The sequence below is a fragment of the Hipposideros armiger genome, unplaced genomic scaffold (genome assembly GCF_001890085.2).
Source record: "Hipposideros armiger isolate ML-2016 unplaced genomic scaffold, ASM189008v1 scaffold_8, whole genome shotgun sequence".
In the NCBI taxonomy this organism is placed as follows: Eukaryota; Metazoa; Chordata; class Mammalia; order Chiroptera; family Hipposideridae; genus Hipposideros; species Hipposideros armiger.
In genome coordinates this window covers 7010378-7034747 of record NW_017731358.1, presented here as the reverse complement: position 1 = coordinate 7034747, position 24370 = coordinate 7010378, and the positions used below count along the sequence as shown (strand labels likewise).

The window sequence follows — 24370 nt, the reverse complement described above, 5'->3', positions numbered from 1 at the left end:
CTTTTCACTGTCCAGGGAAATGCTGTACAGGAAAAAATTCCACCCAAAATTAGTTGTTGTTTATGAAAAGATAAGTTAAGATACTAAGTTTCTTTGGACAGTATCCAGCCTATAACACTGCCCTCTTACTTAAGGGCAATAAACCCACAAAGATAAAGGAATAAAATCATTGGCGACCTAAAAAGGTCCATGATCATGCAAATAAATTTGTAAATATCAAAAAGGTACAATACAAATAAAATCAGATACTAAAATTGTGTTCAAATTCTCTTAAAAGAACTTACTGTCTCAACTTGGAAAATGATCAAATAAATATATACACTGAGTCAGAAAATTATTTTAATAGTTATAAAACATCTTTTTCTTTACAGAATCAGTATAAAATAGCAGTTGATTTCTCCATAATTATCAGAATTATTTATACGTGAGGTCTTGGCTAAGTGGGGCTGAAATCAACAAAAGGTCTTGGACTGTTGGCTCAGAAATCATCCTAGGAAGCCCGCCTTGTTGATGTCTGTCATGCTTAGCTCTTATGAGATGACCCGGTCCTTTTTAAAAAAGTATCTTTTTATTCCTTCTTTGGAGGCTTGAAGTGAATTCGGCAGCGTTCATTAAACACCTGAGATATTTAAACAGAAATGAGTCATTGAGTTATCCTGTGTAAGTCAGGCCTGGAACTAAATTAAATTTGGCATGGTTCAGGAGGACATATGTTTTTTGTCACGGGTCAGCAGCTTTAGGAAACAGAGGAGTTTCCTCACCAGTTCAAACTGACTCCAGGTGCTAAGGGCACAGAAAGCCTCACTATCCATTTATAAGGTAATTTTAATATTTTAACAACATTTAAATTATTCAAGAAAAAAATCATCCCAAGCTGGCTTATTTAGTAACTCACAGACATTTTAGTTTCATATTCTGGATACAGTGTGGACAGTTAGACAGAAATATCTAAAATAAGTTTAAGACTAAGCTTTCCCCCCTCTTTCTTATAAAATTTATTTAGCTGTCTGTTGTGCTTTTTTAAATGAGTGCCAGATCCTTCTTCCAAGTAGGTATACTTGAAGGGAGACCAGTCTTTTGTTAAATTGCGTAAATTTATATAATGCTTTATTCTATTTATTTTGCCTCTTAAAAGTCTAAACAAATTAGATGTCATAAGTGTTAAAAGAACGTTCTATGACTGTCTGTCAGTACGGAACTGTGTTAAATAAAAATTTTGATACAGCCATTCAATGGCATAGAATGCATGCATAAAAAAGAATCACGAAGCTCTTTATGTTCTGATCTAAAAGATCTCCAAGGTCTATTAAAGGGAAAAAAGTTCCATTTGTGTGACAAAGGGGAAGAGTGTGTGAGTGTGTGAGTGTGTGTGTGTGTACACACATAACCTTAGAAAAGGTGCAAATATCTAAAACCATACACCATCCTTTCAGAGGGAAGAGAAAAGAAGTGGCTGAAAGAGAGGGATGAGAGGTAGAATTTTTACTGTATAGCCTTTAATATTACAAAATACTTTTAATCATATGTCTAAAAATTTTAAGTGTCCAAATTATTTTTAAATATAAAAATCTAAAAGATTTCTTCTCAGAATTTACCCTTATACTTCATTAACATAAGGAACAAATCTTTTTTAAAGTTAAAAAAAAAAGTCCTACATTGGCCACAGTGGACTATCATAAAAATCTACACAGGGAGCTTTTAAGGTACTGGTAGCATTCAATTTCTTGAACTGGGTGATAAATATATGTACATTCATTTTATTACCATTCTTTAAGTTCTACATGTTACATAGTCTTTGGCATGTGTATTTCACAATTCAAAGAACATATGTGGAAGTTATATAGACTCTTTCTGGTCCTTTCATCTCACAGGTCATCTCACGTCGGTTCCCAGCCCTGCCATTCCCTGAAGTTCCTAATGCTCAGGCCAGAGGGGGCTTCAGATTAGTGGCCTTGACACAGTGGCTGGGATGACATATACAACGTGGCCGAGCTTCTCCAAATCCTTTTCCTAAATGACTGCCTAACCACTTTTGCGGGCCTATTGCACGATAGCTACATTTTCTTTTTAAAACAAGTAGGGAACCTCACTTCCGATAGAGTGGATGGAGTATATGCTTTCTTTAATATCAGATACAAAAATGCTTCACTCTTCCCACTACACTTTACATACATCAACCTCTGCACTGGATTTTTCAAACCAGTAATTCATTGTACTCCTCCCCCATCCCATTCCAAGAGTAAATATTATCTCTCCGGAGAATTTAAATGGACAAATATTACCAAAACCTTTCAAGTAGCAAACACCTTATCATGTTGATGGAAAGGGCAGGAACAGGAAATCTTGGCAAAGAAGATAGGATAAAGAAACATGATAAAGCAAAAAAAAAAAAAAAATCAATTTGTTTTTCGCAATTTATTCATCGCTCTGCAAGTTGGTATATTCTTGTTTTTGGTTCAGTTAAGCTCTCTCTGGGTTTAAGCCCTTACCATTGGTTATTTTCAAAAGATAAAACAGAATATTCAGTTAATTTGTTCAGATTTAATAGATTTTGCCCTCCAGAAATCTTTGAAGTTTTAGAGAGGGGTATATAGATATACCTTTTCAGAAAACTAAAGTCAGAATTCTGTGATTTTGATTATATGTAAAGTCCTAGAGTCCTGGTCCCCCAATCTAATTCCTAATCTAAACTACGCAGGTGGTACGTAATAAGGAGCATGGGAATGTAGGCACCATAAAAAGCCCTATTATCAGATACCAATACAGCTATGTACAAAAAAGTTTCACAATCAGAGGTTAGAAAACAAGCAGCTGTGAAGGGTAGCTAATTATATGAAAATTTAACTGGGCTCAGAAATGCTAATTTTAACAAAAACCTCAGTGAAGGTTCTGAGTTAACAAGAGTAAAAACTCTTAAGTATCAAATATGCCCATAATTAGTATTAGGAAACACAGAATGTCTCCAACTCTGTTACCTAGAGAGGTCAAAGAATTCTACCATCACTGTAAAGCTAATATTTATAAGATGGCTCTATTTGGATGTTAACCATACCTGTCCCCCCTCAAAAGATTAAAGCCCTTAGCTGCTTATAAATGAAGGATCTCTTTTTCTTAAGAGCTCCAGTGCACTCCTGAGTACCCCCCACCCCCACGTCCCTTTGCTAGTTCAGTTTCCCTCCTAGTTCTCCCTGAAAACCAACATTAGCTTGTACCTTCCAGCTCCTATCATTGACCACTTCTTCGACATTCAATTCTGACTGCATCCATTTCAACTGCAAGAAAGGAAAAACAAATCACAGTTATAAAAATTCAAAGAACTAAAACCCAAATTTTATGATGTTTTCCCCAAACCAGCCATCGCTCCTGCATTCTTTGTTAATGGTATTACATAGGCTAGATTTTGGAAGTCTTTGACATAGCCCATTCTCCCTATAACTAATCAATTGTTAAATCTTATAAAGCCCATGTGGTCAAACAAAAGGTGTAGAAACACTGGTTGGGAGATATTGCGAAGAAGATTAATGTAACAAATATGGAGTCCCAGAGATTAGAAAAGGAAAGGAACTGCTACTTTGTATCAGCCAACATGCTACCTCTTACATACATTATATCATTTAATCTTCACCAAAAAACAAAAAAATAAATAAGAAGTTATTAAGTATCAACTCCATTTTACAAACTGGAAATCCGAAGTTTCAGAGCAATTAATTTACAAAGTTACAAAGCCAAGAGGTGGTAGATGGGATTTATTTCCTTAGAGCTATCTGCCTTTATAATTTCAAGTTTTTTCTATTCTTGAACACTGCACATAGTACAGCCAACTTCTAATACAATTTCATTGCCATCAACATAATGCTACTTTGAGATGGCTGATTTCGGAGCTCTGGGCCTTAAAGCAGAGCCCCCTTTCAAAGGCCACTAATAGGTGACAGCAGTTGCATAGTTCCAGCGTGGAATGTGCTTTTCGAGTTAAGGATTCAGGTAAAGAACTGGAGGCTTTTAGACTGATGTCTCTGTATATAAAATAAAACATGCTCACTAAAGTAATCAGAATTTGACTATCAGTCACAACTTAATGTAAAAACACTGACTGAATTAAGGGTCAGAAGAGATGGGTTAAAGTCCCATTTCTACCACTTTCTAGCTTGGGACTTGGGGAGTGTCAGTATCTCTGAGTCTCAGTTCCCTCATACAGAAAGTGAAGAGGTGGAGCTGGAACATCTCTTAAGAACTATCTCTTTCTAATTCCATAATCTTCATAGGAAACTTGAAAATAAAACACAAAATTCAAGTTTCCTTATTTGCTTAAGAACTGTTCATGGTTACCCTCTAGTCCGATACAATATCAGGCTAGGAATAATCTTTCCTAACTCACTGACTGGCTTTTAAAACACCTTGCACTGCTCAGCCTGGTGATTCTCTCTGGGCCCTAAATGCAGAAGAGAACTGAGGGCAGATCAAACTGTGTGACACGATCAATCTCAAACACTCAGTGGTTTTTGAACTTTACTCTCCACTAATGAGTCACTTTATTCTTGGCTTGACTTAATTTGCAAATAGGATTTTTCAGTTTCTGATTTACCATCCCTGCTGTGCGGTTTCATATGCCAATACCTTCAAGAGTCTATTAAAATATAAAATACAAAAATAACTAGATTTTAACCAGTGTTATATAAGTTTTCTACAGGCCTTCATAAGCACTGAGGGTCAAGTGAGATGACCATTAGAGGCTAAGTTCACTGTCTGAGGAGCCCACCACTGCCTGGTGAGTGAGCAAGTGTGGAAAACGGGGCTGACACAGTCGTCACGACCAGAGCAGTGAAGATGGCGGATGAAGACTGTATCCAGTGAGACATACGGCACAGGGAAATGACCGAGACAGTGCACACTCAGGCGTGTGCAGCTACAAGAACAAAGGCTTGAGAGAGATGACAAGGTTCCTTTTTCAAAGCATGGCTACATCTACTAAACAAAGGGCAAACTTCACAACTGTTCAGTATGAAACACATGATTCCATCTCACACTGGATTTTCAGTCACCTGACATGCAAGGATCAGTGTCACGTACTGTGCCATCTTAAAATACAGACATGATTTTGATAGTTGTATAGTGGTCATTTAAGAAGAAGCCCCTGTTCTAAGGAAATAATCAGCAAAAAGGGGTACAATGTGTCCAACATGCTCTCAAAATGGCTCAGGAAAAAAAAAACTGAATGTATATGAAGGGAGGAGGGGAGAGGCAGGAAAAGGGGAACGGAGAAGGGAGGGCAGAACGGAGAAGGGAGGGCAAAGAGAATGAATTGTAAAGCAGGTGGGGCAAAATGTAAACAATAGGTGAATATAGGTAAAGGGTACACGGCAGTTCTTTGTACTATTCTTGTAACCTTTTAGTAAGTTTGAAATTATATCAAAATAAAAAGTTACCCCTTAAGTGCCCACGCCCCCAAAAATACAGCAGTGCATTCCATATAATAAAACATGGTATATATACATTTCAACTATTTTCTTGACATGTCACATTTAAGGGCTATAAAGAAACATTTCTGCTGCATTAGCTCTACTCTGAGGTCTATGCCCTATCTACAGTATAGCTGACTTTGGAAAATAAGGCTTCCTCTGACATATCATTCAGTGGACACTTGCTGTTTCCTTAAAAGCGAAAGCTGCAAGGATGGGAGATGAAGTGCAAACAAAGGGGTGTCCAAAAAGAGCCAAAGACCCACAGTAACTTCGCCACGGAAGGTTATAATGAGGTTTAGTGTATCTGATTATATTAAATTGTACGTTTCTATGGCTGAAGAGGGTAATATCCTGAAGTTAATTATCTGTATTACACTTTAGCAAATTTCGATAGATAAAACCAAAGGTAAATATTTTCAAAATGTAAATATATTTTTAAAATGTTTCTTCTCGGCCTTTTGAGCCTTGCCTCTGCTCGGGGCCCGCTCCAAACTCTTTGGAGTGTACTTTCTCTCCTAATAATGACTCCCTGGCTCTGGGCCCCCTTGAGCCTTTTGAGCTTCCTTTGCTCAGCCCGCTCCAAACTCTTTGGAGTGTACTTTCTTTTCTAATAACGGTCCTTGAGCCATTCTCGACTTTTTCTTCCGTTTCTGCTTCTTTAAAATATATTTTTTTCTCCTAATAAGCTCCTTTTCTGTAACTTTAAATAATAAATAAATAAATAAATAAATGTTTCTTCTGAAGTCAAACCTCAAAACATAGATATAGATGGGATTTCCCTAGATTTTCTCATGTGGTGTTGGTCTGTATTAATTCTTTTATCTTGAACAGCAGAATATATAAAGGAATGGAAATCAAATGAGATTACATGCTGCTTTCAGCTAAAGCTGCTACAATGCATATGCTCATGAAATACACATTAATTTACCAGTTTCCCATTGGATATTTCCAAATGTAAAAAACATAAACTCCACTAAAAATGAAGTTTTAATCTCTTGGCCATTTTTTTTTAAGTGATGATCATATTTTACTCTAAGTTTTTCTTATTAAAAACTGCCTTTATTTTGAAGGCTAAGTTTGTAAAGACTTTGTTTCAGAAATGTAAACCTTATTCAACTTACCTTTGTCTGTTCTTTTCTAAGCTGCTTTAATAATGTTAAATCGTCCAAATTCTTTTCTCTCTCTTCTCGGAGGTGTTTTACTACTGATGAAGTCTGAGCTATACAATTTTTTATGACTCTATCCCTACTGGCATGAGCCTCCATCAACTAAAAGAACAAAGGAATGGAAAGAGAAAAAAATCACACCAATTTATCACATTTTAGTGTTTTTTAAAAATCCTTATTTTTAGATTACAGAAATGTAACACTTCTTAAAACAATTTTGAAAAATAAATTTGTGGAAGAGAAGATTGTTTTCATCAGCTAAATTGCCTAAAAACAGATCAAAGGAAGCGCCTCTGCTGGTGGGAGGCATGAAGTCAGGGTTGTCCTCAGGGCTTCCCGCTCCTCTGCCTGCTCAGCCTGCTCGGGGCTCCTGGTCTCAGTCTGCTTTCCCTGCACCCCCTTCTCTCCTTCTCGCATTATTCCAACCATGCCCTACACCCACCCTCACACACCGGGGCCACTTTCTATTGCTATTCTTTTTTTGTCCTTTCATGTTTTCTTCAGCCTCATGTTGTCACCAAGTGCTAGGAATTATAAAGTAAGTGATGTAGAAAAACTCTCACTTTACAATAAAGAAAAACAAAGAATGTTACATTTACCTCTGTAAGACAGAGAGCTCTTCTCAAGTATTTAAAGTTTAAGTATTAATGAGGAAAAACTGTATGCAGCGCAGATTATTGGCTCCATCAATTGTGTGTTGACTGAACATAAGAACATCTGACACAGCAGTTCCTTGCTAATTAACCTTCATCTTACTGTAACAAGCCCAATACAACAATTCACATCTATTTTCTGCCCTGATTCACGAAGTATGATGGTCATGTTTCAAACACACTCCTATGATCACAGCCAAATTTTGATGACACTTCAAAAATCTGGGGGACAGGAAAAGCAATAACCTAAATATGTAATCGCCATTTTAATTAATGTGGTTCACCTCCAACTAAAATTTAAGTGTTAACTTGTTCCATGTAATTATTATATCATTTCTTCTTCCCTCTGAGGAGAATAATAACCTAACACTATGCTAGTGATAGTTATAACAGGGGTAGCCTAACCACTATACATACATATATATATATATATATATATATATATATATATGTATATATATGTATGTATATAAACATAAGACTAACAACCATTCTATAAGATATTTAAAATATAGCTCTTAAATGAACATAATGGGACTCTGTAATTGGGAACTACTAGTCTAATTATACCAGGAAGAAACAGGCCTTTGCATTTCTAGACTGCAATACTAAAAGTGTATTAATTATAAATTGTACCCATGTGAAGAGAAGGAAATTAAAGCACCTAATAGATATCAACTCCACATATAGTAAATAGCTTTAATATGCTAATTTTTCTCATTGTAACATTTAGGATTCATGAGGACAACCTCAAGGCCCATATTTCATTGGCTAATATGCTGCTTCTTTACTTGTTTACTCCTTCAGGTATAATTACAGGAAATTAAAGAAGCCATTGAGGGTAGGGAACTACACTTTCCATAACACAATTAGAAGAACCATGTGCAGTTAGGAAGCTCTCCCTGTTGCTGTGTAAGGCTAAGTAATTAGCGTTCCCAGGTTTCAGTTTCCTCTTTTGTGAAAGTATGGATTATGAGAAAATAATCGCTAATATCCTCTCCACCTCTAAAATTTAGGGGCAACATGACTTAATACACTGCTTATATATCAGATGGTATTTAATCACTTTGATATTTTGTCTGACCCCACCCCACCCCCAGCAACTGGAAACAGCATTAGCACCAACTACAAGTCTATCAAAATATTCTCATTTTTCTATCTGTATTTTAAAATCAAATACAAATTTTGTATATTTTCCTTTCAGTCTCTCACCACAAAGTTTCCTTCCTTGGTTGGGCTTTCCTCCACTCTTCCCCCTCTTTACCTTGGCCCCTTTCCTGTGGCTACACTTCTAGCTGCAGATCACCCTCCTACCCTCAGCTGCTTACTTCTCCTTCAGATTAGCCCCACTGGGAACCCACTCCATGTGAACAGAAATTGCTGGGTAAATCATCTTACACTGTGTTATCAGTTATTTTAGTCTGGTGAACATCCTTCAATAAAATTCAAAATTAAGAGCCATATGCAAGAGGAATATGAATGGCCTTCAGTGCATGTATGTCAAAGAAATGAGGACGTTTGATAACTAGTAATAGGTTATGTGACATGAGCCTGTCAGAGAAAAATATAGCACTAAACCAGGCTTAGCTCATTAGTAATTTGGATGCTTGAGGATCTGGTCACATGAGAACTGTTTCTGACATGTGAAGTGTTTATCAAAGGAACTGAGGTAAAATTTATTAAGAAACTTGGTAAGTTACAAGGCAAGGTCTTTAGTTAGAGGAGAAAAATCCTGAATAAGCATATCATAACCATACTTCCTTTGATTTGGGGCAAGGAATTTTAAAATGAAGACAATGGGGTGAGGCAGGAGAATGATTCAAAACTAGTCGAAAGGGGGTATAACTAGAACTTTCCAGTTTTATTTTACCAGAATTTTGAGAACTTCTTTTAGTCTAAAATTTTCACATCTCTTAATCATTATTTTAAAACAATGCCAACAATTTTCCTAATTATAGTTGTTTTAGTGTTTTCCTTTCTAAAACAAAGGTTGATTCTAAATAAACTAAAAATTAAATTCTAATTTCCTAAACATCATTTGTTTTTTTAGAACCCCGACAATGACCTTGGTTTAACTATCATTAAAATCAAACAAAAATTATTAAGTTTTTGTTATAGCATTGTGTTTTGAATCTTCTTCCAGAACTTCTGACAAAACAAAGAATTTTATAGTTTGAAGACAACATGCTCTAATAAGGGGGTCTCACTAAAACTATTTTATTTTTATTAAGAGTATATGTTTAAGATTTGGAATTTCTAAAATTCACTAACAACTTTGCTGAATATCGTCTATTATAGAAGCATTATCATTAGAGTGCAAATATTCCTTCATCAGCTATAGACAGAAGGGTCAGGGACTGAAGTAAGTCAGGTAACTGTAAGCAGCTTAGATATTTCATAGAGCTCCACTTCTTAACTGAGATAATATTTAAGGGAGCTCAGTGGTACTTATTAGCACAGGCACTCTGATGCAGTCCTGACCCTGGCACAAAACTACTTGATAAATAATCCTTTGCATTATGTTCATGTTGCTGGATCCCTGTAGGATGCCAGAAGACAGAGGAAAACCCTAACACATACATAATAATATCCAAAACACAAAGGTTCCAAATTTAGTACGCAAGGTTATCCTGGTTCAACAAAGGGGTAAGAAATAATAATAATAGCAGTAACTAGTAATACAAGCAACAAGCATTTATATGTAAAACATTTAGTGCAGTGAGCACTTTATATTAACTCATTTAATCCTCTTAACAACCCTATGAAGATACAATACCCTATGAGTTATTATTAAGACACTATTTTACAAATATGGAAGTTGAGGCAAAGAGGTTATGTAACATGTTCAAGGTCACCCACCTAGGAAGTAGCAGAGGTGGCTTTGATCTGGAATCCATGTTGTTAATCACTACAATGTAAACCTCTACATTAATAAAAAGATTGAAAACAACTGAATAGATTATAGAGATTATATGGGTAGTGAGGATCACTAAACTGATCATAAATTTTTAGTTCTTTAGACAGAGCTATCCAAAGAAACTAAGTGAACTGTCAAACCATCTCATAATAAATTAGGACATGGACCCATGCTCTACTTCCAATACTGGATTCTACTCATTAAAGCCCACAACCCTGCAATTTTCTCAAGCCCCAAGAACTGCCTAACCACTCAGTAAAATAACATACTTTCATATAAAAGCAGAACAAAAATGTCAGCAATTAATCTTTGAATTTTACTGACATGAATAAGCTTATCCAAAAATGATTTTTTTTATAACTGAGAAATGGACTTTAAGTTTTGGTTTTAAGTAATACCTTCTTTTTGAGACAATGAGTCCAAATAGTAATCTTGCAGCGGAGTCTAAAAAAGCAAATGCCATTTGCACTTTAGCTTCCAAGTAAATGAACAGATATAAGTAAACTATAAAATAAACTTAAGTACATCATTATTTTCTTCTGCTTTTGGAAATTAAAAAGAAAAATAAAGAGAATCTTTAAGAGTCAATAAAAATATATATACTTGAGAAACCAAAGTCTCAGGAAAGGACAATTTATCTGTTACTTTCCTTCTCTCCCAACCACTAAACATTTCTATTTCCTTTCCTGATGAGTAAGGCAAGAAAGAAGACATAGAGGGCATGAAGGGTTTTAATTTCTCTTACATCAGCTGTCTGCTTTCTTAAGACTGATTCATTCAAAACCCTTGTTCTTGCGCCACTGTTTTCCTTGATTGTCTCACTCTCTCCTTCATTCCTTTGTTCATAAGGTTTCCTTAAGTTAAAGGCTGCCGGGCTGACCAAGTGGCTCAGTTGGTTAAGCTCGTTCAAGAGTGCGGGCTCTGAGCAACAGCGGATTGATTCCAGGCCCAAGCTGAGCTGCCAACAAGTGGCAGGATGGCTCAGCTTAAAACAAAACAAAACAAAAAAAAACTTGGCCGAGTGGCACGTTGGTTAAGAGCTGGCTTGGGACGCCAGAGGACCCCAGTTCGGATCCCACATATGAGGGCCAGTGACACTGCCCTCTACAGCTAAGATGCTGAACAACAGCTCAACCTGGAGCTGGGCTGCTGTGAGTTGTGGGCGATGGCGTAGGCTGCAGCCATTGCTGTAGTGGGTTGCCATGGGCTACAGTGTGTAGCCAGCAGCCAGCGTGAGCGGCCAGCAGCCACTGTGAGCAGCCATCCAGAAGCCAGCGACTGATCTGTCTCACCCGTCACCCGGGAAGAGCGCAATGATGGTTCCAACTTGGGCCAGTGAAGCAACGTCCTCCACAACTAGACTGAAGAACAAAAGGACAGCAACTTTGTCTGTTCCCCTTCCCCCAACTCCCCAGCACTGTTCCCAACCCCCAATTCCCCAATTTAAAAAAAAAAAGGCTGCCCATGAGGGGGCCAAAAAACAACCATCCATTCCTTAGAATCATTTCTTCACAGACTTGTGCATAAAATCACACATTTCTTTAGTTTGTAGAAACTAGATCAAAACTTATATACACTCTCAGGTATGGGCAAGAAAAAACATGAAGATGCCATTCTTGTATCCAGTTTAATTATACATATATCAACTGAGTTCTTATTTTGCCTGCAAATAAAGGAATAAAGGAAGCACAAAAGAAAGACGCAAAAGATACACTTACAGACTCATACAGTTGTTTACAGGTTTGGCTGGCATCAATTTTCCCTGCAAAGGAAGCTGTTGGAACCGTAGTGTTTAATTCATGTACTATTCTGTCATCAATCGTCCTCATCACCTTGAGTAATTCCTATATATATTTAAAATAAAAGAATAACCTGAATGAAAAGTTGTGATAAAAAAAAGAAACATTTAAACCAAAAAATAAAGCCCTTGGATATTTTACAACTCTGTAAGTTAGGAATAGGGAAACCATGCCAAATACATAGTACAACCAAAGGGAAATCTCTATTACAAGAATTATGTAATAGTAGTTCTAACAATGGGCACCAGCTCTGTTTCTTTGGCTCAAATGTGATCATCTTTTTTTTGTAATTTTATGTAACTATATGTATGTATTTCATGTGTATACACAGTTTTCTCTCTTGGATCAAATGTGATCATCTTAATGGTCAGCTATGTTGAATGTTACTAAGCAGTTAAGAAAGACATGGACAGAAATTAACTTTTAGACTCGGTAGGATGGCAATCATGGGTGACCTGGACAAGAGTCATTTAAGTTCAGTGTTTAATGGATTGAAAAGTTAATGTGGCTTAATTATAGATAACAGATAAAACATGGTGTAAAATAAGGCCCAAAAATTATAGGTCATATTATAAGACTTTAGTCTTTTTCCTGGGAGCCATGGAGAACCAATGAAGTGTTTAAGTACAGTGGGGCTAGATGATCATATTTGTGTCCTAAAATGATTGCTTAGGTTAAAGTTAAAGTATTAAAGTGTAGAAAATGGATAGTAGAGAACAAGAGTAGATACAGTTTTGAGTTTGATCAGTAGCTACATAGTCAAATTCCCCTCCAATAAAACAATTTGGACAAACTGTTAAGTTCCTTATACAGCAATGGGAATTCATCTGCATTTACCAGGTGATGAATCAATTTCAGTGTTATCAATGGAAACTATAAATGTGGATTATCAAATATATCAATTCTTCTCTGTGTGCTAGAGAATTATCAGTAAATGATCTAAAGCTTGCCTTTCATATGGTAGACACTAGTAGCCACATGAGGTTATCTTAATTAAAATTAAAATTTAGTTCCCTCAGTTGCATTAGCCACATTTCAAGTGCTCAAGAGCCACATGTTGCCAGTGGCTACCCTATTGGACAGCACAAATTTCCACCATCATGGAAAGTTCTATTGGACAGTGCTGAATTCAAGAAAATAAGAGTCTCTAAACTAATAATCCACTTGTTCAGGGACTGTCAAGAACTATAAGCTATTCTTAAATGTCACAGAAAAGGTGCTAGAAAAGCTAAAGATAAGAAATGATGGGGGTAAGATGCAGGAAGGACTTTCTTTGAAAATTGGAAAGGGAGAAGGAAAAGAACTATAAAACCCCTCACTAGGTACACACTTCTTTACAATGGAAAAAGCTCCACAGCTCTTAAGGCAACTCCAAGAAGTCTAGAAAAGGGCCTGGCCAGGGCTCACAGACGGAGAGCATTTGGAAGGTTAATGCAGGCGCAAAAGAGCTGCTGTTAAATCATGTGTCTGGTTCATAAGGAATTACTGACTACCTACCTGATCCCTAGCCCCAAAGGCATAACCTCTCACAAATTCACCAAGAAAATATACAGAAGATGCCCCCGAGCAGATCATATACAATAAAGGGCAACACAAGTCTACAGAGGTAATACAGAAATACACACGCTTCAGTAGTGCACTGAAGGTTACATCTTTGTGTAGGACCTGGAACCCTAATCATCTTCTAAATGTCACAGCACCGCAAAAGAGAACTCTGCAAATTTTGTTGTGCTTCCAGCTTCTCCTATCTTTCACCCTCCTCAAAACAAGAAGAGATTCTGATATATCATGAATCTCTCATTTTAGGCTAACCCTTTAAAATTATTTAGGTACTTATCTTGGGATTGCATTTCGTCTTACCTGTAACTGGGTGAAAATCTCATCCTCTTGGAAGGCAATTTCAGTACTAAAGCAGTGCCCACATTTAGTAGTAGGGAGGAGTAGAGAAAACTTTTTATTGCCCCTACAACTATATTATACTGTATTCCTAAGGTTAATCCTCAGGTAAATTCCTCTTATTCTTATTGGGCAGTTTTTTGGGTATATGGGGGGAGGGGGGACTGGGAAAAGGTCTATTGAATATTACAGGACAGTAAAATACAAAAGTACTCCAAAAACTAATCTGGGATTAACCTTTCCTCTCCACACTCTTTGCCCAGTAGATCCCATGATGCTCTTTTTAGACAGACGTGACTCCTTAAACCCCATTTTTATAGCAGTGCTTGCACTGTGTTCCCCGCAAGCCAGAGACACAGATTTGCCTGCAACTGCCAGTCTTCTGATACCCAGCACCCTGAGGCACAAGGACAGACAGCAGTTGGGCATCTTCCAAAAGGAACCATCTCTGATGCTAGACAATAGTTTATTTAGTCTGTACCTAATTACCATATACCTCAAAATCAACTGTGCATAAATGAATAAATATTCCTAACAGAAATACCAAGACTTAAACATTCAGGGAAGGAATACTTAGTTGATTTTGTTCAGGTGATATATGAAATGGATCTTAGGGGCAGGAAGAAGGGATTTCAGGGTAGCCACGAGTGATAAAAAAAAAAAAGCATGTAAGTAACAAAGAGCATAATGTGTTCAGAGAACAGTAGGCCTACATGGCTGGACAGCAGAGATCAAATGTACATTGGAGGAGGCAGAGGGTTTGGGGGAGAGAAATATGCATGAATAAGAGCAGTGGTAAGAGATATAACTAAAGAGAGGCACTTTGGGAATGTATGCCATGTTAAGTAGTTTAGATCTAGTCATAAAATTAGATGCATGGTTCAGATTCTAAAATTTAGAAGATTAATAGTATAAAGCCACAATATTATGGAGATTAGACTGAAGGGGCAAGGGGATATATTAGAAAAAGGGATGACTGAAAATAAGGAGACCTATCACAAAGCTAGTTGCAAAAATGACAGAGCCTGAACAAAGACCGTGGTACAAGTGATGACTCTTCCCTAAAGCACCTATTTGATCATCTCATACCCTCTGCTAAAAAATGACTCTCTACCCTTACATACTTGGCATCCAAAACTTCTACAACCTGGTTCCAATCTTTTATGGAATCTCAATGTGGCCTTAGCAAATCCTGGATTCCAACAATACTGATTAGCTATTTCCACCAAATAAGTAAAATTTTCTGCCTTATATACTATTTTTTTCTACTTAAAATACCCTTAATCCTGTCCACCTAAGGCCCAACTCAATTACCACCTCTTGATTTATTTCTCTGAACTGTTACAGTATTTTATTCATATTCTCAATATTTTCTACATGTTTTATTTGTCTACTTGCATTAAGTTCCTTATTTGATATCCAGGCCACTGGGTCTTCCCAAGTGTCTGGAACCTAGCATTATTGTAATGGACTGAATTGTGTCCTCCCAAAATGCCTATGTGACTGTATTTGGAGATAGGGCCTCTAGGGAGGTAATTAAGGTTAAATGAGGTCAGGTGGGCAGGGTCCTAATCCCACAGGACTGGTGTCCTTGTAAGAGGAAGAGACACCAAAGATATCTCTCCTACATGCACAGAGAGGCCATGTGAGGACACAGTGAGAAGGCAGCAATCTGTAAACCAGAAAGAGAGGATCACCAGTAACCAACACTAACAGGACCTTGATCTTGGACTTCTAGCTTCCAGAACTGCGAAAAAATTAATTTCTGTTGTTTATGCCACCCATTCTGTGGTATTTGCTATGGCAGCCCTAGCAGACTAATACAATATCCAATAAATTCTTGTTGAAATGTTAAAATGTTCAATTTTAAACATTATTGTCTGGATTTTATTTCATTTTGGAAATAGGATATTTCCCAGACATGGTTAGTCCGACTTTTATAATAGAAAAATAAGAATTATAAAAATTTAAAACACTTTAAAAACTATTAAATTTTAAAACATGCACCTGTATGGAAAAAAATCAGAACACTAGTTGCCAGAGGGGAGGAGGAAGGATGGGGTAGGGACTGACTGGGAAGGGGCATTAGAAACTTTGAGAGAGAGTATTATTCTGTATGTTGATGGAAGTTTGTACTACAGGTATATGTTAATGTCAAAACTCATTAAACCGTATACTTAAGATTTGTGTATTTCACTAATGCAAATTTTATAGAAAGAAACAAATACTTGACTCTAGTTAATGATATGCATGGTGAAATATTTAGGAGTGAAGTATATATTGATGTTTGCAACTTACTTTGACATGCATCAAAAAAAATTAAAAGGTGGATTGGATAGAGATGGATACGTGATAGAGTAAATACAGCAAATCACTGATTATAGAATCTAGATGGTGGGTACATGAGTGTTCATCATACAATTCTTTCAAATTTTCTGTATATTTTTTCTGTATATTTTTCTGTATATTTCTGAATATTTTCATAATAAAATTCTGAAATACACCTGATCTTTATAATAAAAAAATACATGACTTGTTTCTCTTCCACAGTATTCAGTGCAGTGCTTTTTACATTTAGGGTATTTACATGGAAATTGTAATGATTTCACAGCTTAAAAAATTTTAAACTTTGCTTAATAATTTGTGAGTATGCCAGTTGCCAGTTAACCATGTTTTACAATTTTACAAAATTCATCTAAATCTAAATGTTATACTAAAATCTTACAGTTTTACAGCAACTTCTCTTATGTTCCTGTGTGCCTCTGAGCCAGTAAGGCAAAGGTTATTCTCATTTACAATGAAGTTAAATGATGTGCCAAAGGCAGCTCTGGAAATCCAGATCTTCTGACTTTTTTAATCCAGGATACTCTCCATTATAAACCAAGCATTTGGAAAAGTCCTAAACAAAGTCCTAAACAAAAAAAAAATTCCCTCAGGTTTCGCTAATGAGATTTATTTTATGACCTTTTTACTTATATTATCTCTGTGAATGGAATGGTTCTGCAGAACAGTTTAGCTTTTGCCCCCCTTATCTTATCTGACCTTCCAAAAGAAAAATCAAAGTATACTTTAAGTACTGTTGGATGTTTTCACTGAAAAAAGAGATCCTTTAAAATTCGGGTGTAGAGATTCAAATTATAGTCTCTATGGAATCAGTTTTAAATGTTACTTAACATAATCTTATTTTACAGATTCAAAAGTTAATTCCCAAAGGGGTTAAGTGATTATTAGCTCAAGGTCCCAAAGCTGTTAATGGCAGCAGTACTAGAACCCAGAAAATCTAACTCCCTAATTCTCTTTACAATAAATCCTTAAAGCTACCACTGCTCAAATATCTGAGTTTATTAACTCGTTAAATCATAGTACTAATGTGACAAGACCAAGGCCACAAAGGGGTCAGTAAACCTTAAATATTCCATATACTTTAGAAATCAACAGTCATTTTTTATCCTATTTAAGATTTTTACAAGTATTTGTATTTGTTGGGAACTTTGATCACATTTGAAGTCAGCAGCTGTGCTGAGCTAGTCTGAGAAGTAGCTTAAGTGGTGAAGAGTGTGCAAGTAATGATCCTACATAAACTCTTTAACCTAATGATGTTTGTCAAAGAATTTAGTCTGTTGAAGTAATCTTCAAGAATACCACTCCCAACAAAATGGCTCAAAGCACAAAGCTTACTATAGATAGATTAATAGCACGTGAAACGAATTTTTCAATGTCTTTAGCTAAAAATACATTTGTAAGGTCATGATTTTTTAATTCAATTCTTTATCTAGACAGCAGCACATTTAAGCTTACAATGGAACAGATAACTTTCTTAGCAACTTGGTCAAAATCCAGACCCTGTTCTTTAATTCATCGGTTAATATTTAACCCTAGCCTTCTGGTGTTTGAATACATAAAAAATACAGACTTTTTCTTAAATGTTATATTTTCTCTAATGGTTACCAAGGCAGCAGCATCGGAGTTGGTACTAGAATTAATCGCCCCTCCTAGACTCGAAACGTTCTGCTCCATCAAAATAAGTTCTCCTTCACTTTCATTTTTATCAACTAAATAAGCTCTGCTTCACTTTCATTTCTCCACAAATGTTCAACTTAAAATAGGAGGGGAATGGCAAAGGCTAGGAACTGAGTTCGGGGGATGGCTAAAGGATTGTTACAATCCCTACCAACCGGGCAGAGTTCGCCTTTACTACCGCGCAACCACCCGGAGTTTCCCTTGCGGCTATTCAAGGCCTGGGCGGCTCAGAGAGAACCATGAACCCCACGAAGCAGCCTGGCTCCCTATGGCCAACCCCGCGCCCCCCATGACCTCCAATGGCTCGTAAAAGGAGCCTTGCATTGCTCGTTTCTTCTACAATTGGTCCGCAATCTCTCCTAGGCCAGAGGAGGGAACAGGGTTCAGGGACAAAAGGAAGCACACGCCTGCCACATGAGAAAAACCCCATCACCTGGAACTCGGCGAACTCCTCACAGTTCACACCGCCACTGGGCGCCGCCATATTGGACAAACGCGAGGCCCCCGTCGCAAGCCAATCACGGTGGAGCAAAGGTGTCCGCGGCGCCGCCTGACAAAAGATATTTCTAGGGAACTATACGCGAGAAAGCTGAGTGCTGGACCTGTTTTCCGCGGTCCTCATTCACTTTGAAACTTGTATCCGTGCTGTCCTTTTTTTCCACTTCTCCCCTTTAACATGTCCTCCTGGAACCCACCCATATCCATGGATCAAAGAATGTCAGAATTTGAATGGATCGTTTTACCCTAATCCCGTCTTGTTATAAAAAGGAAAACAATTTCCTAGTGGCACCAACCAAGTAGATCGAGGAGGAAACCTAGAGTAGGAGTGGTTTTCCTTAACCCTCCCATTCCATTTTCTACGTCCTGTCCTTGGAGCAGATCGTTAAGATTTGTTCGTTAAGATTTTGGGACCACTAAGAAATATCAAAAAAATACATTTCTGGCAGTGTGTGTGGATAAATGTTGAATAAAGTGTTTAGGTGTGGAAATGTTTAGTTTTAGAAAACTAGGTAAATGGAAAAAAAGGAAACATATATGCTAATTTCTCAGCCTGAGAGATACTCCCAAAGCCAACAGGGATGGGTGCCACTAGGCCCCAGTTAGGTGTTTGTGATAAAGGAATGTATTCATTGAAAACACTGGAAGAACAGTGTATTGAAATATTGATTTATTTATATCTAGGCAGTGTGATTTCGGGAGTCTACAGTTCGTAAAATTTACAATGACCATATTAGTTTTGTACTTTAAACGGGTACCTCCTTAGTTACAAAGAATAATATTCCAGAGGCCCATTTATAACCAGACGCCAAACCAGCACTTCTAAAGACGCATCCAGAGCGGGGCACCGGGCAGGATCGCGGAGGATGCACCGCCCAACTATTCTGCCCGAGACGCACGTCCCACACGCCCCGCTCATCACACAGACCCCGCCCATCCCGCGGGCCCCGCCCATACGTCCAGTGCGTCACGCACGACCTGCTCGCTCCGCCCTCACGTCTCACACGCCCCGCCTGCTAGCGGTAGCCTTGTCCTTCCAGTTGCGGCGCTCGGTGACATTGAGTGTATCCACGCCACCGCCGCCCCAAGGCGCTGTGCTGGTCGGCGGAGTAGGCGGCCATGGGAAGCCTCCGCGGCCTGCGCCTCGCGGCGGGTGAGACGCGGGCCGTGCTGGTGGTGGGAGGGAGGCGGGAAGCCAGCTCGGCCACTAGGGTTGGAGGAATCCTGCAGCCTCCCCAAGGCCTGGTAGTTGCTTGGCGTCACCCACTCCCCTTAAGTTGCTCGGAAGCCTACCCGCATGGTAGCAATAATGGGAGCAAGCAAGGGCGGAGCGAGCAACTGCTAAGCAAACATTGGGGGCTCCCCGGAGTGACCCTCGCATCTGGTTCTGCATCCACCCATCTCCCAGCAACTTGATGACCCCTTGCTCCCCCATTCATTCTCCCCTCCTCCATCATTTGCTTCCTCGGAGCTCATTTCTTAATGTACTTGCCATCCCTAGAACTAACCCACTCATTCCCGGATTCATTAAGCTTTCCACCCTGACCTCTCCCCTCCGTTACTCCTCTTGAGTCTTGAGTCTCCCCTCGACCCCATCTCAAGAGTTTATCCCCGCTTTTAGAGAAAACCTATAGTCTGGAGTTCCTACTTAGTTAGTGTCTGGTTAGGCAAGGGAATTAAGGTCTCACAGAATAATAGTAATTGCTTTCTTAAAATGGGGTATATATTTCTTTTAAATAATTCTACAATTAAGTGCTTCGAATTTCTTGGAGGAAAGCTACGTAAAGGCAGGATCTGCGGTTTGTTTTCCTAGTTGACGGTTGTATAATGGGTATTTGAAGGCAGAGCTTAATTTGCCTTTTTGGGGAACCCGCAGAGCCTTTGTTTAGTAGGAGCCTAAGAAATCAGCGTTTGCCTCTTGGCTCTCTTCTAGGCACCAAGGCTGATCACTTTTGGTCACCTTTATGAGTTTGTTTGTTTGTTTGTTTGTTTTTACTTTTATTAGCATTTATTTGATGTTGAATTTACTCCCGGGTCATAAGTTTTTGTTTCTTCAGTTTCTTCTGGGAGATCTTTTTCTTCTGTGCAACCTCCTCTTCTGGTTTAGGAACAATTTGTTCCTTTTCAGTTAGGATCATCTCAATGTGGCAGGGAGAGCTCACGTAGGGGTTGATCCGTCCGTGAGCTCTGTAAGTTCTGTGCTGCATCTTGGGAGCTTTATTTACTTTGGATGTGCTCTATGACTAGAGAGTCTACATCTAAACCCTTAAGTTCAGCATTACTCTCTGCATTTTTAAGCATGTGCAGTAAAAATTCTGCACTCTTTTTGGGCCACCGACCCTGCGTCCAACCCCACTGTTTGGCCTGGGCACACCTCCCAACTCCACCATTGTAACGACGGAAGGGCACACATTGTTTTTGTAATGTGACATCCTTTAGATACTTGGTGGCTTTTCGGATATGCATACCCTTGATGGCCTGGGCAGTTTCACTAGTGTTCTTAAAATGAACCCGTAGATTCGAACCTCTCGATTTACATGATTTTGTGGGGTTCTCCGGGTCAAGAGGATAGCGAACCATTTTGAGAGGTCACCTCAGGCCGCTTTCGGGAAGAACCTTTATGAGTTTTGATAAGGCATAATGATTGCTCTTTTATTCCTTGCTATCAAATTACTACACAGTTGTTTAATTCAAATTTTAAAGGAAGAATTGCCCCAAACTTGGCTATGGAAATTATGTAAATGTACACTATGAATGAAGTAATGTAAAAAAAGTTATCCTTTACAAACTTGGCTTATTTTGCATTCCAATGGAGAGTGGACTGGAAAACTGGTCTCAAACTAGAGAATGTTCTTTACTTCCTTTAAAACAAATCCTCCCTCCACTAAAAGAAATTGATTTCATTGATTTGTTCAGCTTTGTTGAACTAATTCATCAAAAATATTTTATATATCCTAATCCCCCAATTGGTGATTTTGCTTCCCTTGGTTTCAGTTATCTATGATCAGTCGTGGTCTGAAAATACTAAATGGGAAAATCCATAAATAATTAATAAATTTTAAGTTTGGGGCTGTTCTGAGTAGTATGATGAAATTTTGCACTTTCCCACTCCAATTCACCCAGGACGTGAACCATCTCTTTGTCCAGTGTTTCATCGCTGTATACACTACTAGCTTGTTTTCAGAGTGACAGTCTTGATATCACAGTGTTTGTGTTCAAGTCACCCTTATTTTACTTAATGCCCAAAAGTGTAAGAGTAGTGATGCTGGCAATTTGGATATGACAAAGAGAAGCCGTGACATGTCTGCATAGGATAGGGTTTGGTACTATCCATTGTTTCAGGCATCCACTGGGGGTCTTGGAATGTACCCCATGGGGAACAGGTGGGGACTATTGTACATCCTGTTAACTGTTACAAAGCTTTTCAACAAGGTAAGTGAAAGAATCATTACTCTGTAAAAACAACTAAAACAGACTGAGTGAAAGGGACTTTGACTACATAGTAACTGTTTATAAGTAGTTCATCTTCTTGCCTTGAGAATGTATTTATGCATTATAAAGATTCCAAAGCCTCTCTGCAGACTTTTGATGCTTAAGAACTTCAGGGTCGGCACTCACTCAAAATTCCTTGAACAATTTAAGAACGATTTCACTGCAGATAGATCCACTAAAGGTGTTATATGAGCAACTCTTTCCAAATGATCTTCTCTGAATGTTTTGTGAGCAAGTCCAAACAATCTGGTCTTTCACCCACTTTTGCCCATTTTATAGCTAAATACGTTCACTTATATTATTTCACTTGACTGATTTCTCTCAGAAGCCCTCTTAGGTAAATCTTATCATCCAGTCTCCATTTTACAAATAAAGAAACATAGGTCAGAGGATTAAATGACTTGCACAACTTAAGAGTCAGGAAGTGAGCCTGCCCTCTCATTCTGGAACTTGTGCTCTTTGCTTTGTTCAAGCTGTTTATTCACAATAAGTATGTATATGTGTTTGTCATGGCTAATTGGATCTCTCTGATGTGAAATGAAAGAGTCATGAAATGCACATTTGCTTGTGAGAGGGAAGCACACATTTAAATGCAATTGGATTTTCAAGTAAGAAGACTGACTTAACAAGCAGCCTTAACCAGATAATGTAGGTATAGTCAGTCGGTCCTCCTATCCATGGATTCAACCAAAATTCAACCAACCATGGTTGGAAATACTCAGAAAAATATTACCTTGTTGCTGATGTGTGCTATGTAGTTACGCCTATGGTGGTTGGGTCTGTACTGAACATGTACCCTTTTTCCCTTGTCATTATTCCCTAAACAATACAGTATAATAGCTATTTGCATAGTATTTACATTGTATTAGATATTATAAATATTTTACAGGCATTTTAAAGCATTGAGAAGATGTGGGTAGGTTATATGCAAATACAATGCTATTTTATATAAGGGGCTTGAACATCCTTGGATTTTGGTTTCCAAGGGGGTCCTGGAAGCAAAGCCCCTCAGATACCAAGGGATGACTGTATACCCCACTTATCCAGAATATTATTTGGAATAAGATACTCTAGGTGAGTGAAATTTCAAATAGCCAAAGCTTAATCTTTAAATGATGGACCTTTAGTTTTGTTTCTGTTGGAAATCTTTGGTATACTCCCCTAGCAAATGGATTTTTTTGAGCTTGAATTTGAGCCAGAATATGGGCTTTTATGAGCTTGAATTTGTTTTTTCTTTTGTAGATATAGGTCAGGGTAAACTTGCAATTCTTGGACTCCTTCACAGATGACAGGTCCTGTGAACCTCTGAAATTATTATAATATAATTAGATTATATTATATATTTTTATGATTATATACCTGTTTTAGGGAAAGAGGGTCCATAGCCTATATCCATTACTCAGAGCAATCCGTACTCCAAGTTAAAGATGATTTGGAACTAATTGGCTACTGGCCCACATTTGTGTGGGTTTCATGAGGGTAAAGACCGGATCTGTTTTGTTTTTACTAAACCTTCAGCACTTATCAATGTCCAGCTCACAGTAGACAGGCAATAGATATTTTTTGGAAGAGAGACACTAGGAAATATCTTGCAACATGCTGCACATATATAAGGTAAGTTTTCTTTACCTCTTTTCTGAAAGTAGAATAAAATAGATATAACCTTCAGGACATTGTATCTTTCTGCAGAATAATTATTAGGTCAAAGGAATGGAATGGCCTTATGTTTCTTCACAACTTCAGAAAAGTTTTACTGCCCTAAGCTCCTTTGACTTATCAGCAGATTTTAAATGAATTTATGATTATTTTTATACCAATGCAATGGACCGTGGGCAGCCTCCTTGTCAATTTAACGCACATCACAGAGCACTAGAGTCAACAAGTACCTTAAAAGTCCTGTAGTTCAGCCTCCTAATTTTAAAGATGAAGAAACTTAAGGGCCAAGAAGGAAACTGACTAGCCAAGACCCCGCATGAGTACAACAGTGGGCCATGCCCAATATCTCCTGGCTCCCATTCTGATTTTGTTTCCACTACATTCTTTGTTCTTTTTGTTTGTTCTTGCTAACCAACCCTAAATGCGTACTACCTGTTTTTACTGCTCCAGTTTTTGTGTTGCTTATCTCTCCAGGTTTTGCCAACAGGTTTTTATTGAGCACACACTTTGTGCCCTGTTATACTATGAAAGCTCTAAAATAAGTTGACCACCGCTCCTCCTAGGGCTAGAGTTTATTGCAATGAACAAACATATCTATATAATACACCTGGAGAGCTTATACATGACAATATATGTTAAGTTCTAGATTACAGAACAGATTTTGAGTTCTGCTGTGGTGTCCTGGAGCTGTTTCCTAGTGGCTTTGTGCACATCTCATCCCAGTTTTACAAAATGTTGTTACATTAGCAGCTTGAAATCTGCCTTGGTGGAAGGTATTGGCAAACACTGTAAATCAGGGCTTTCCCCCCCCCCC

At 38.0% G+C, this 24370-nt stretch overlaps 2 protein-coding genes and 1 pseudogene across 4 annotated transcripts in view; 1 reads left to right on the top strand and 2 right to left on the bottom strand.

The window, feature by feature from the left end:
* Nucleotides 1-317: 317 nt before the first annotated feature.
* On the bottom strand, nucleotides 318-18647 carry MIX23 (mitochondrial matrix import factor 23). 3 transcript variants are annotated; one of them, XM_019653252.1, is made up of 6 exons: nucleotides 18344-18408; nucleotides 16616-16801; nucleotides 11914-12039; nucleotides 6581-6727; nucleotides 3213-3272; nucleotides 318-619 (listed from the first exon to the last, which is right to left on the bottom strand). In XM_019653252.1, exons 3-6 carry the CDS (start codon nucleotides 12022-12024, stop codon nucleotides 569-571), a joined length of 369 nt encoding a protein of 122 aa, XP_019508797.1. In that variant the 5' UTR covers nucleotides 12025-12039; nucleotides 16616-16801; nucleotides 18344-18408; the 3' UTR covers nucleotides 318-568. The 3 variants fall into 3 exon arrangements, with proteins under 3 accessions (XP_019508797.1, XP_019508784.1, XP_019508790.1); XM_019653239.1 differs by lacking the exon at nucleotides 16616-16801 and having other exon boundaries at nucleotides 18344-18647; XM_019653245.1 differs by lacking the exon at nucleotides 16616-16801 and having other exon boundaries at nucleotides 18318-18401.
* A 770-nt stretch (nucleotides 18648-19417) lies between these two features.
* Nucleotides 19418-24370, top strand: part of FAM162A (family with sequence similarity 162 member A) — a 24244-nt gene continuing 19291 nt past the window's right edge. The window contains exon 1 of the mRNA XM_019652808.1: nucleotides 19418-19561. Within this exon, the coding sequence (XP_019508353.1) occupies nucleotides 19528-19561 (34 nt within the window). The 5' untranslated portion in view covers nucleotides 19418-19527. The remainder of the gene's footprint in view (nucleotides 19562-24370) is intronic.
* Nucleotides 20433-21003, bottom strand: LOC109388241 (60S ribosomal protein L17 pseudogene; annotated as a pseudogene).

What these genes read in the sequence shown, in the direction of transcription:
- MIX23 (XM_019653239.1), bottom strand. Translation starts at nt 18,394, where the DNA reads ATGGCGGCGCCCAGTGGCGGTGTGAACTGTGAGGAGTTCGCCGAGTTC. An exon ending in AGGAGTTCGCCGAGTTCCAG is followed by an intron (nt 12,040 to 18,343) that starts GTGATGGGGTTT and finishes AAATATATATAG; the next exon opens with GAATTACTCAAGGTGATGAG. An exon ending in GTAAACAACTGTATGAGTCT is followed by an intron (nt 6,728 to 11,913) that starts GTAAGTGTATCT and finishes TTGTTCTTTTAG; the next exon opens with TTGATGGAGGCTCATGCCAG.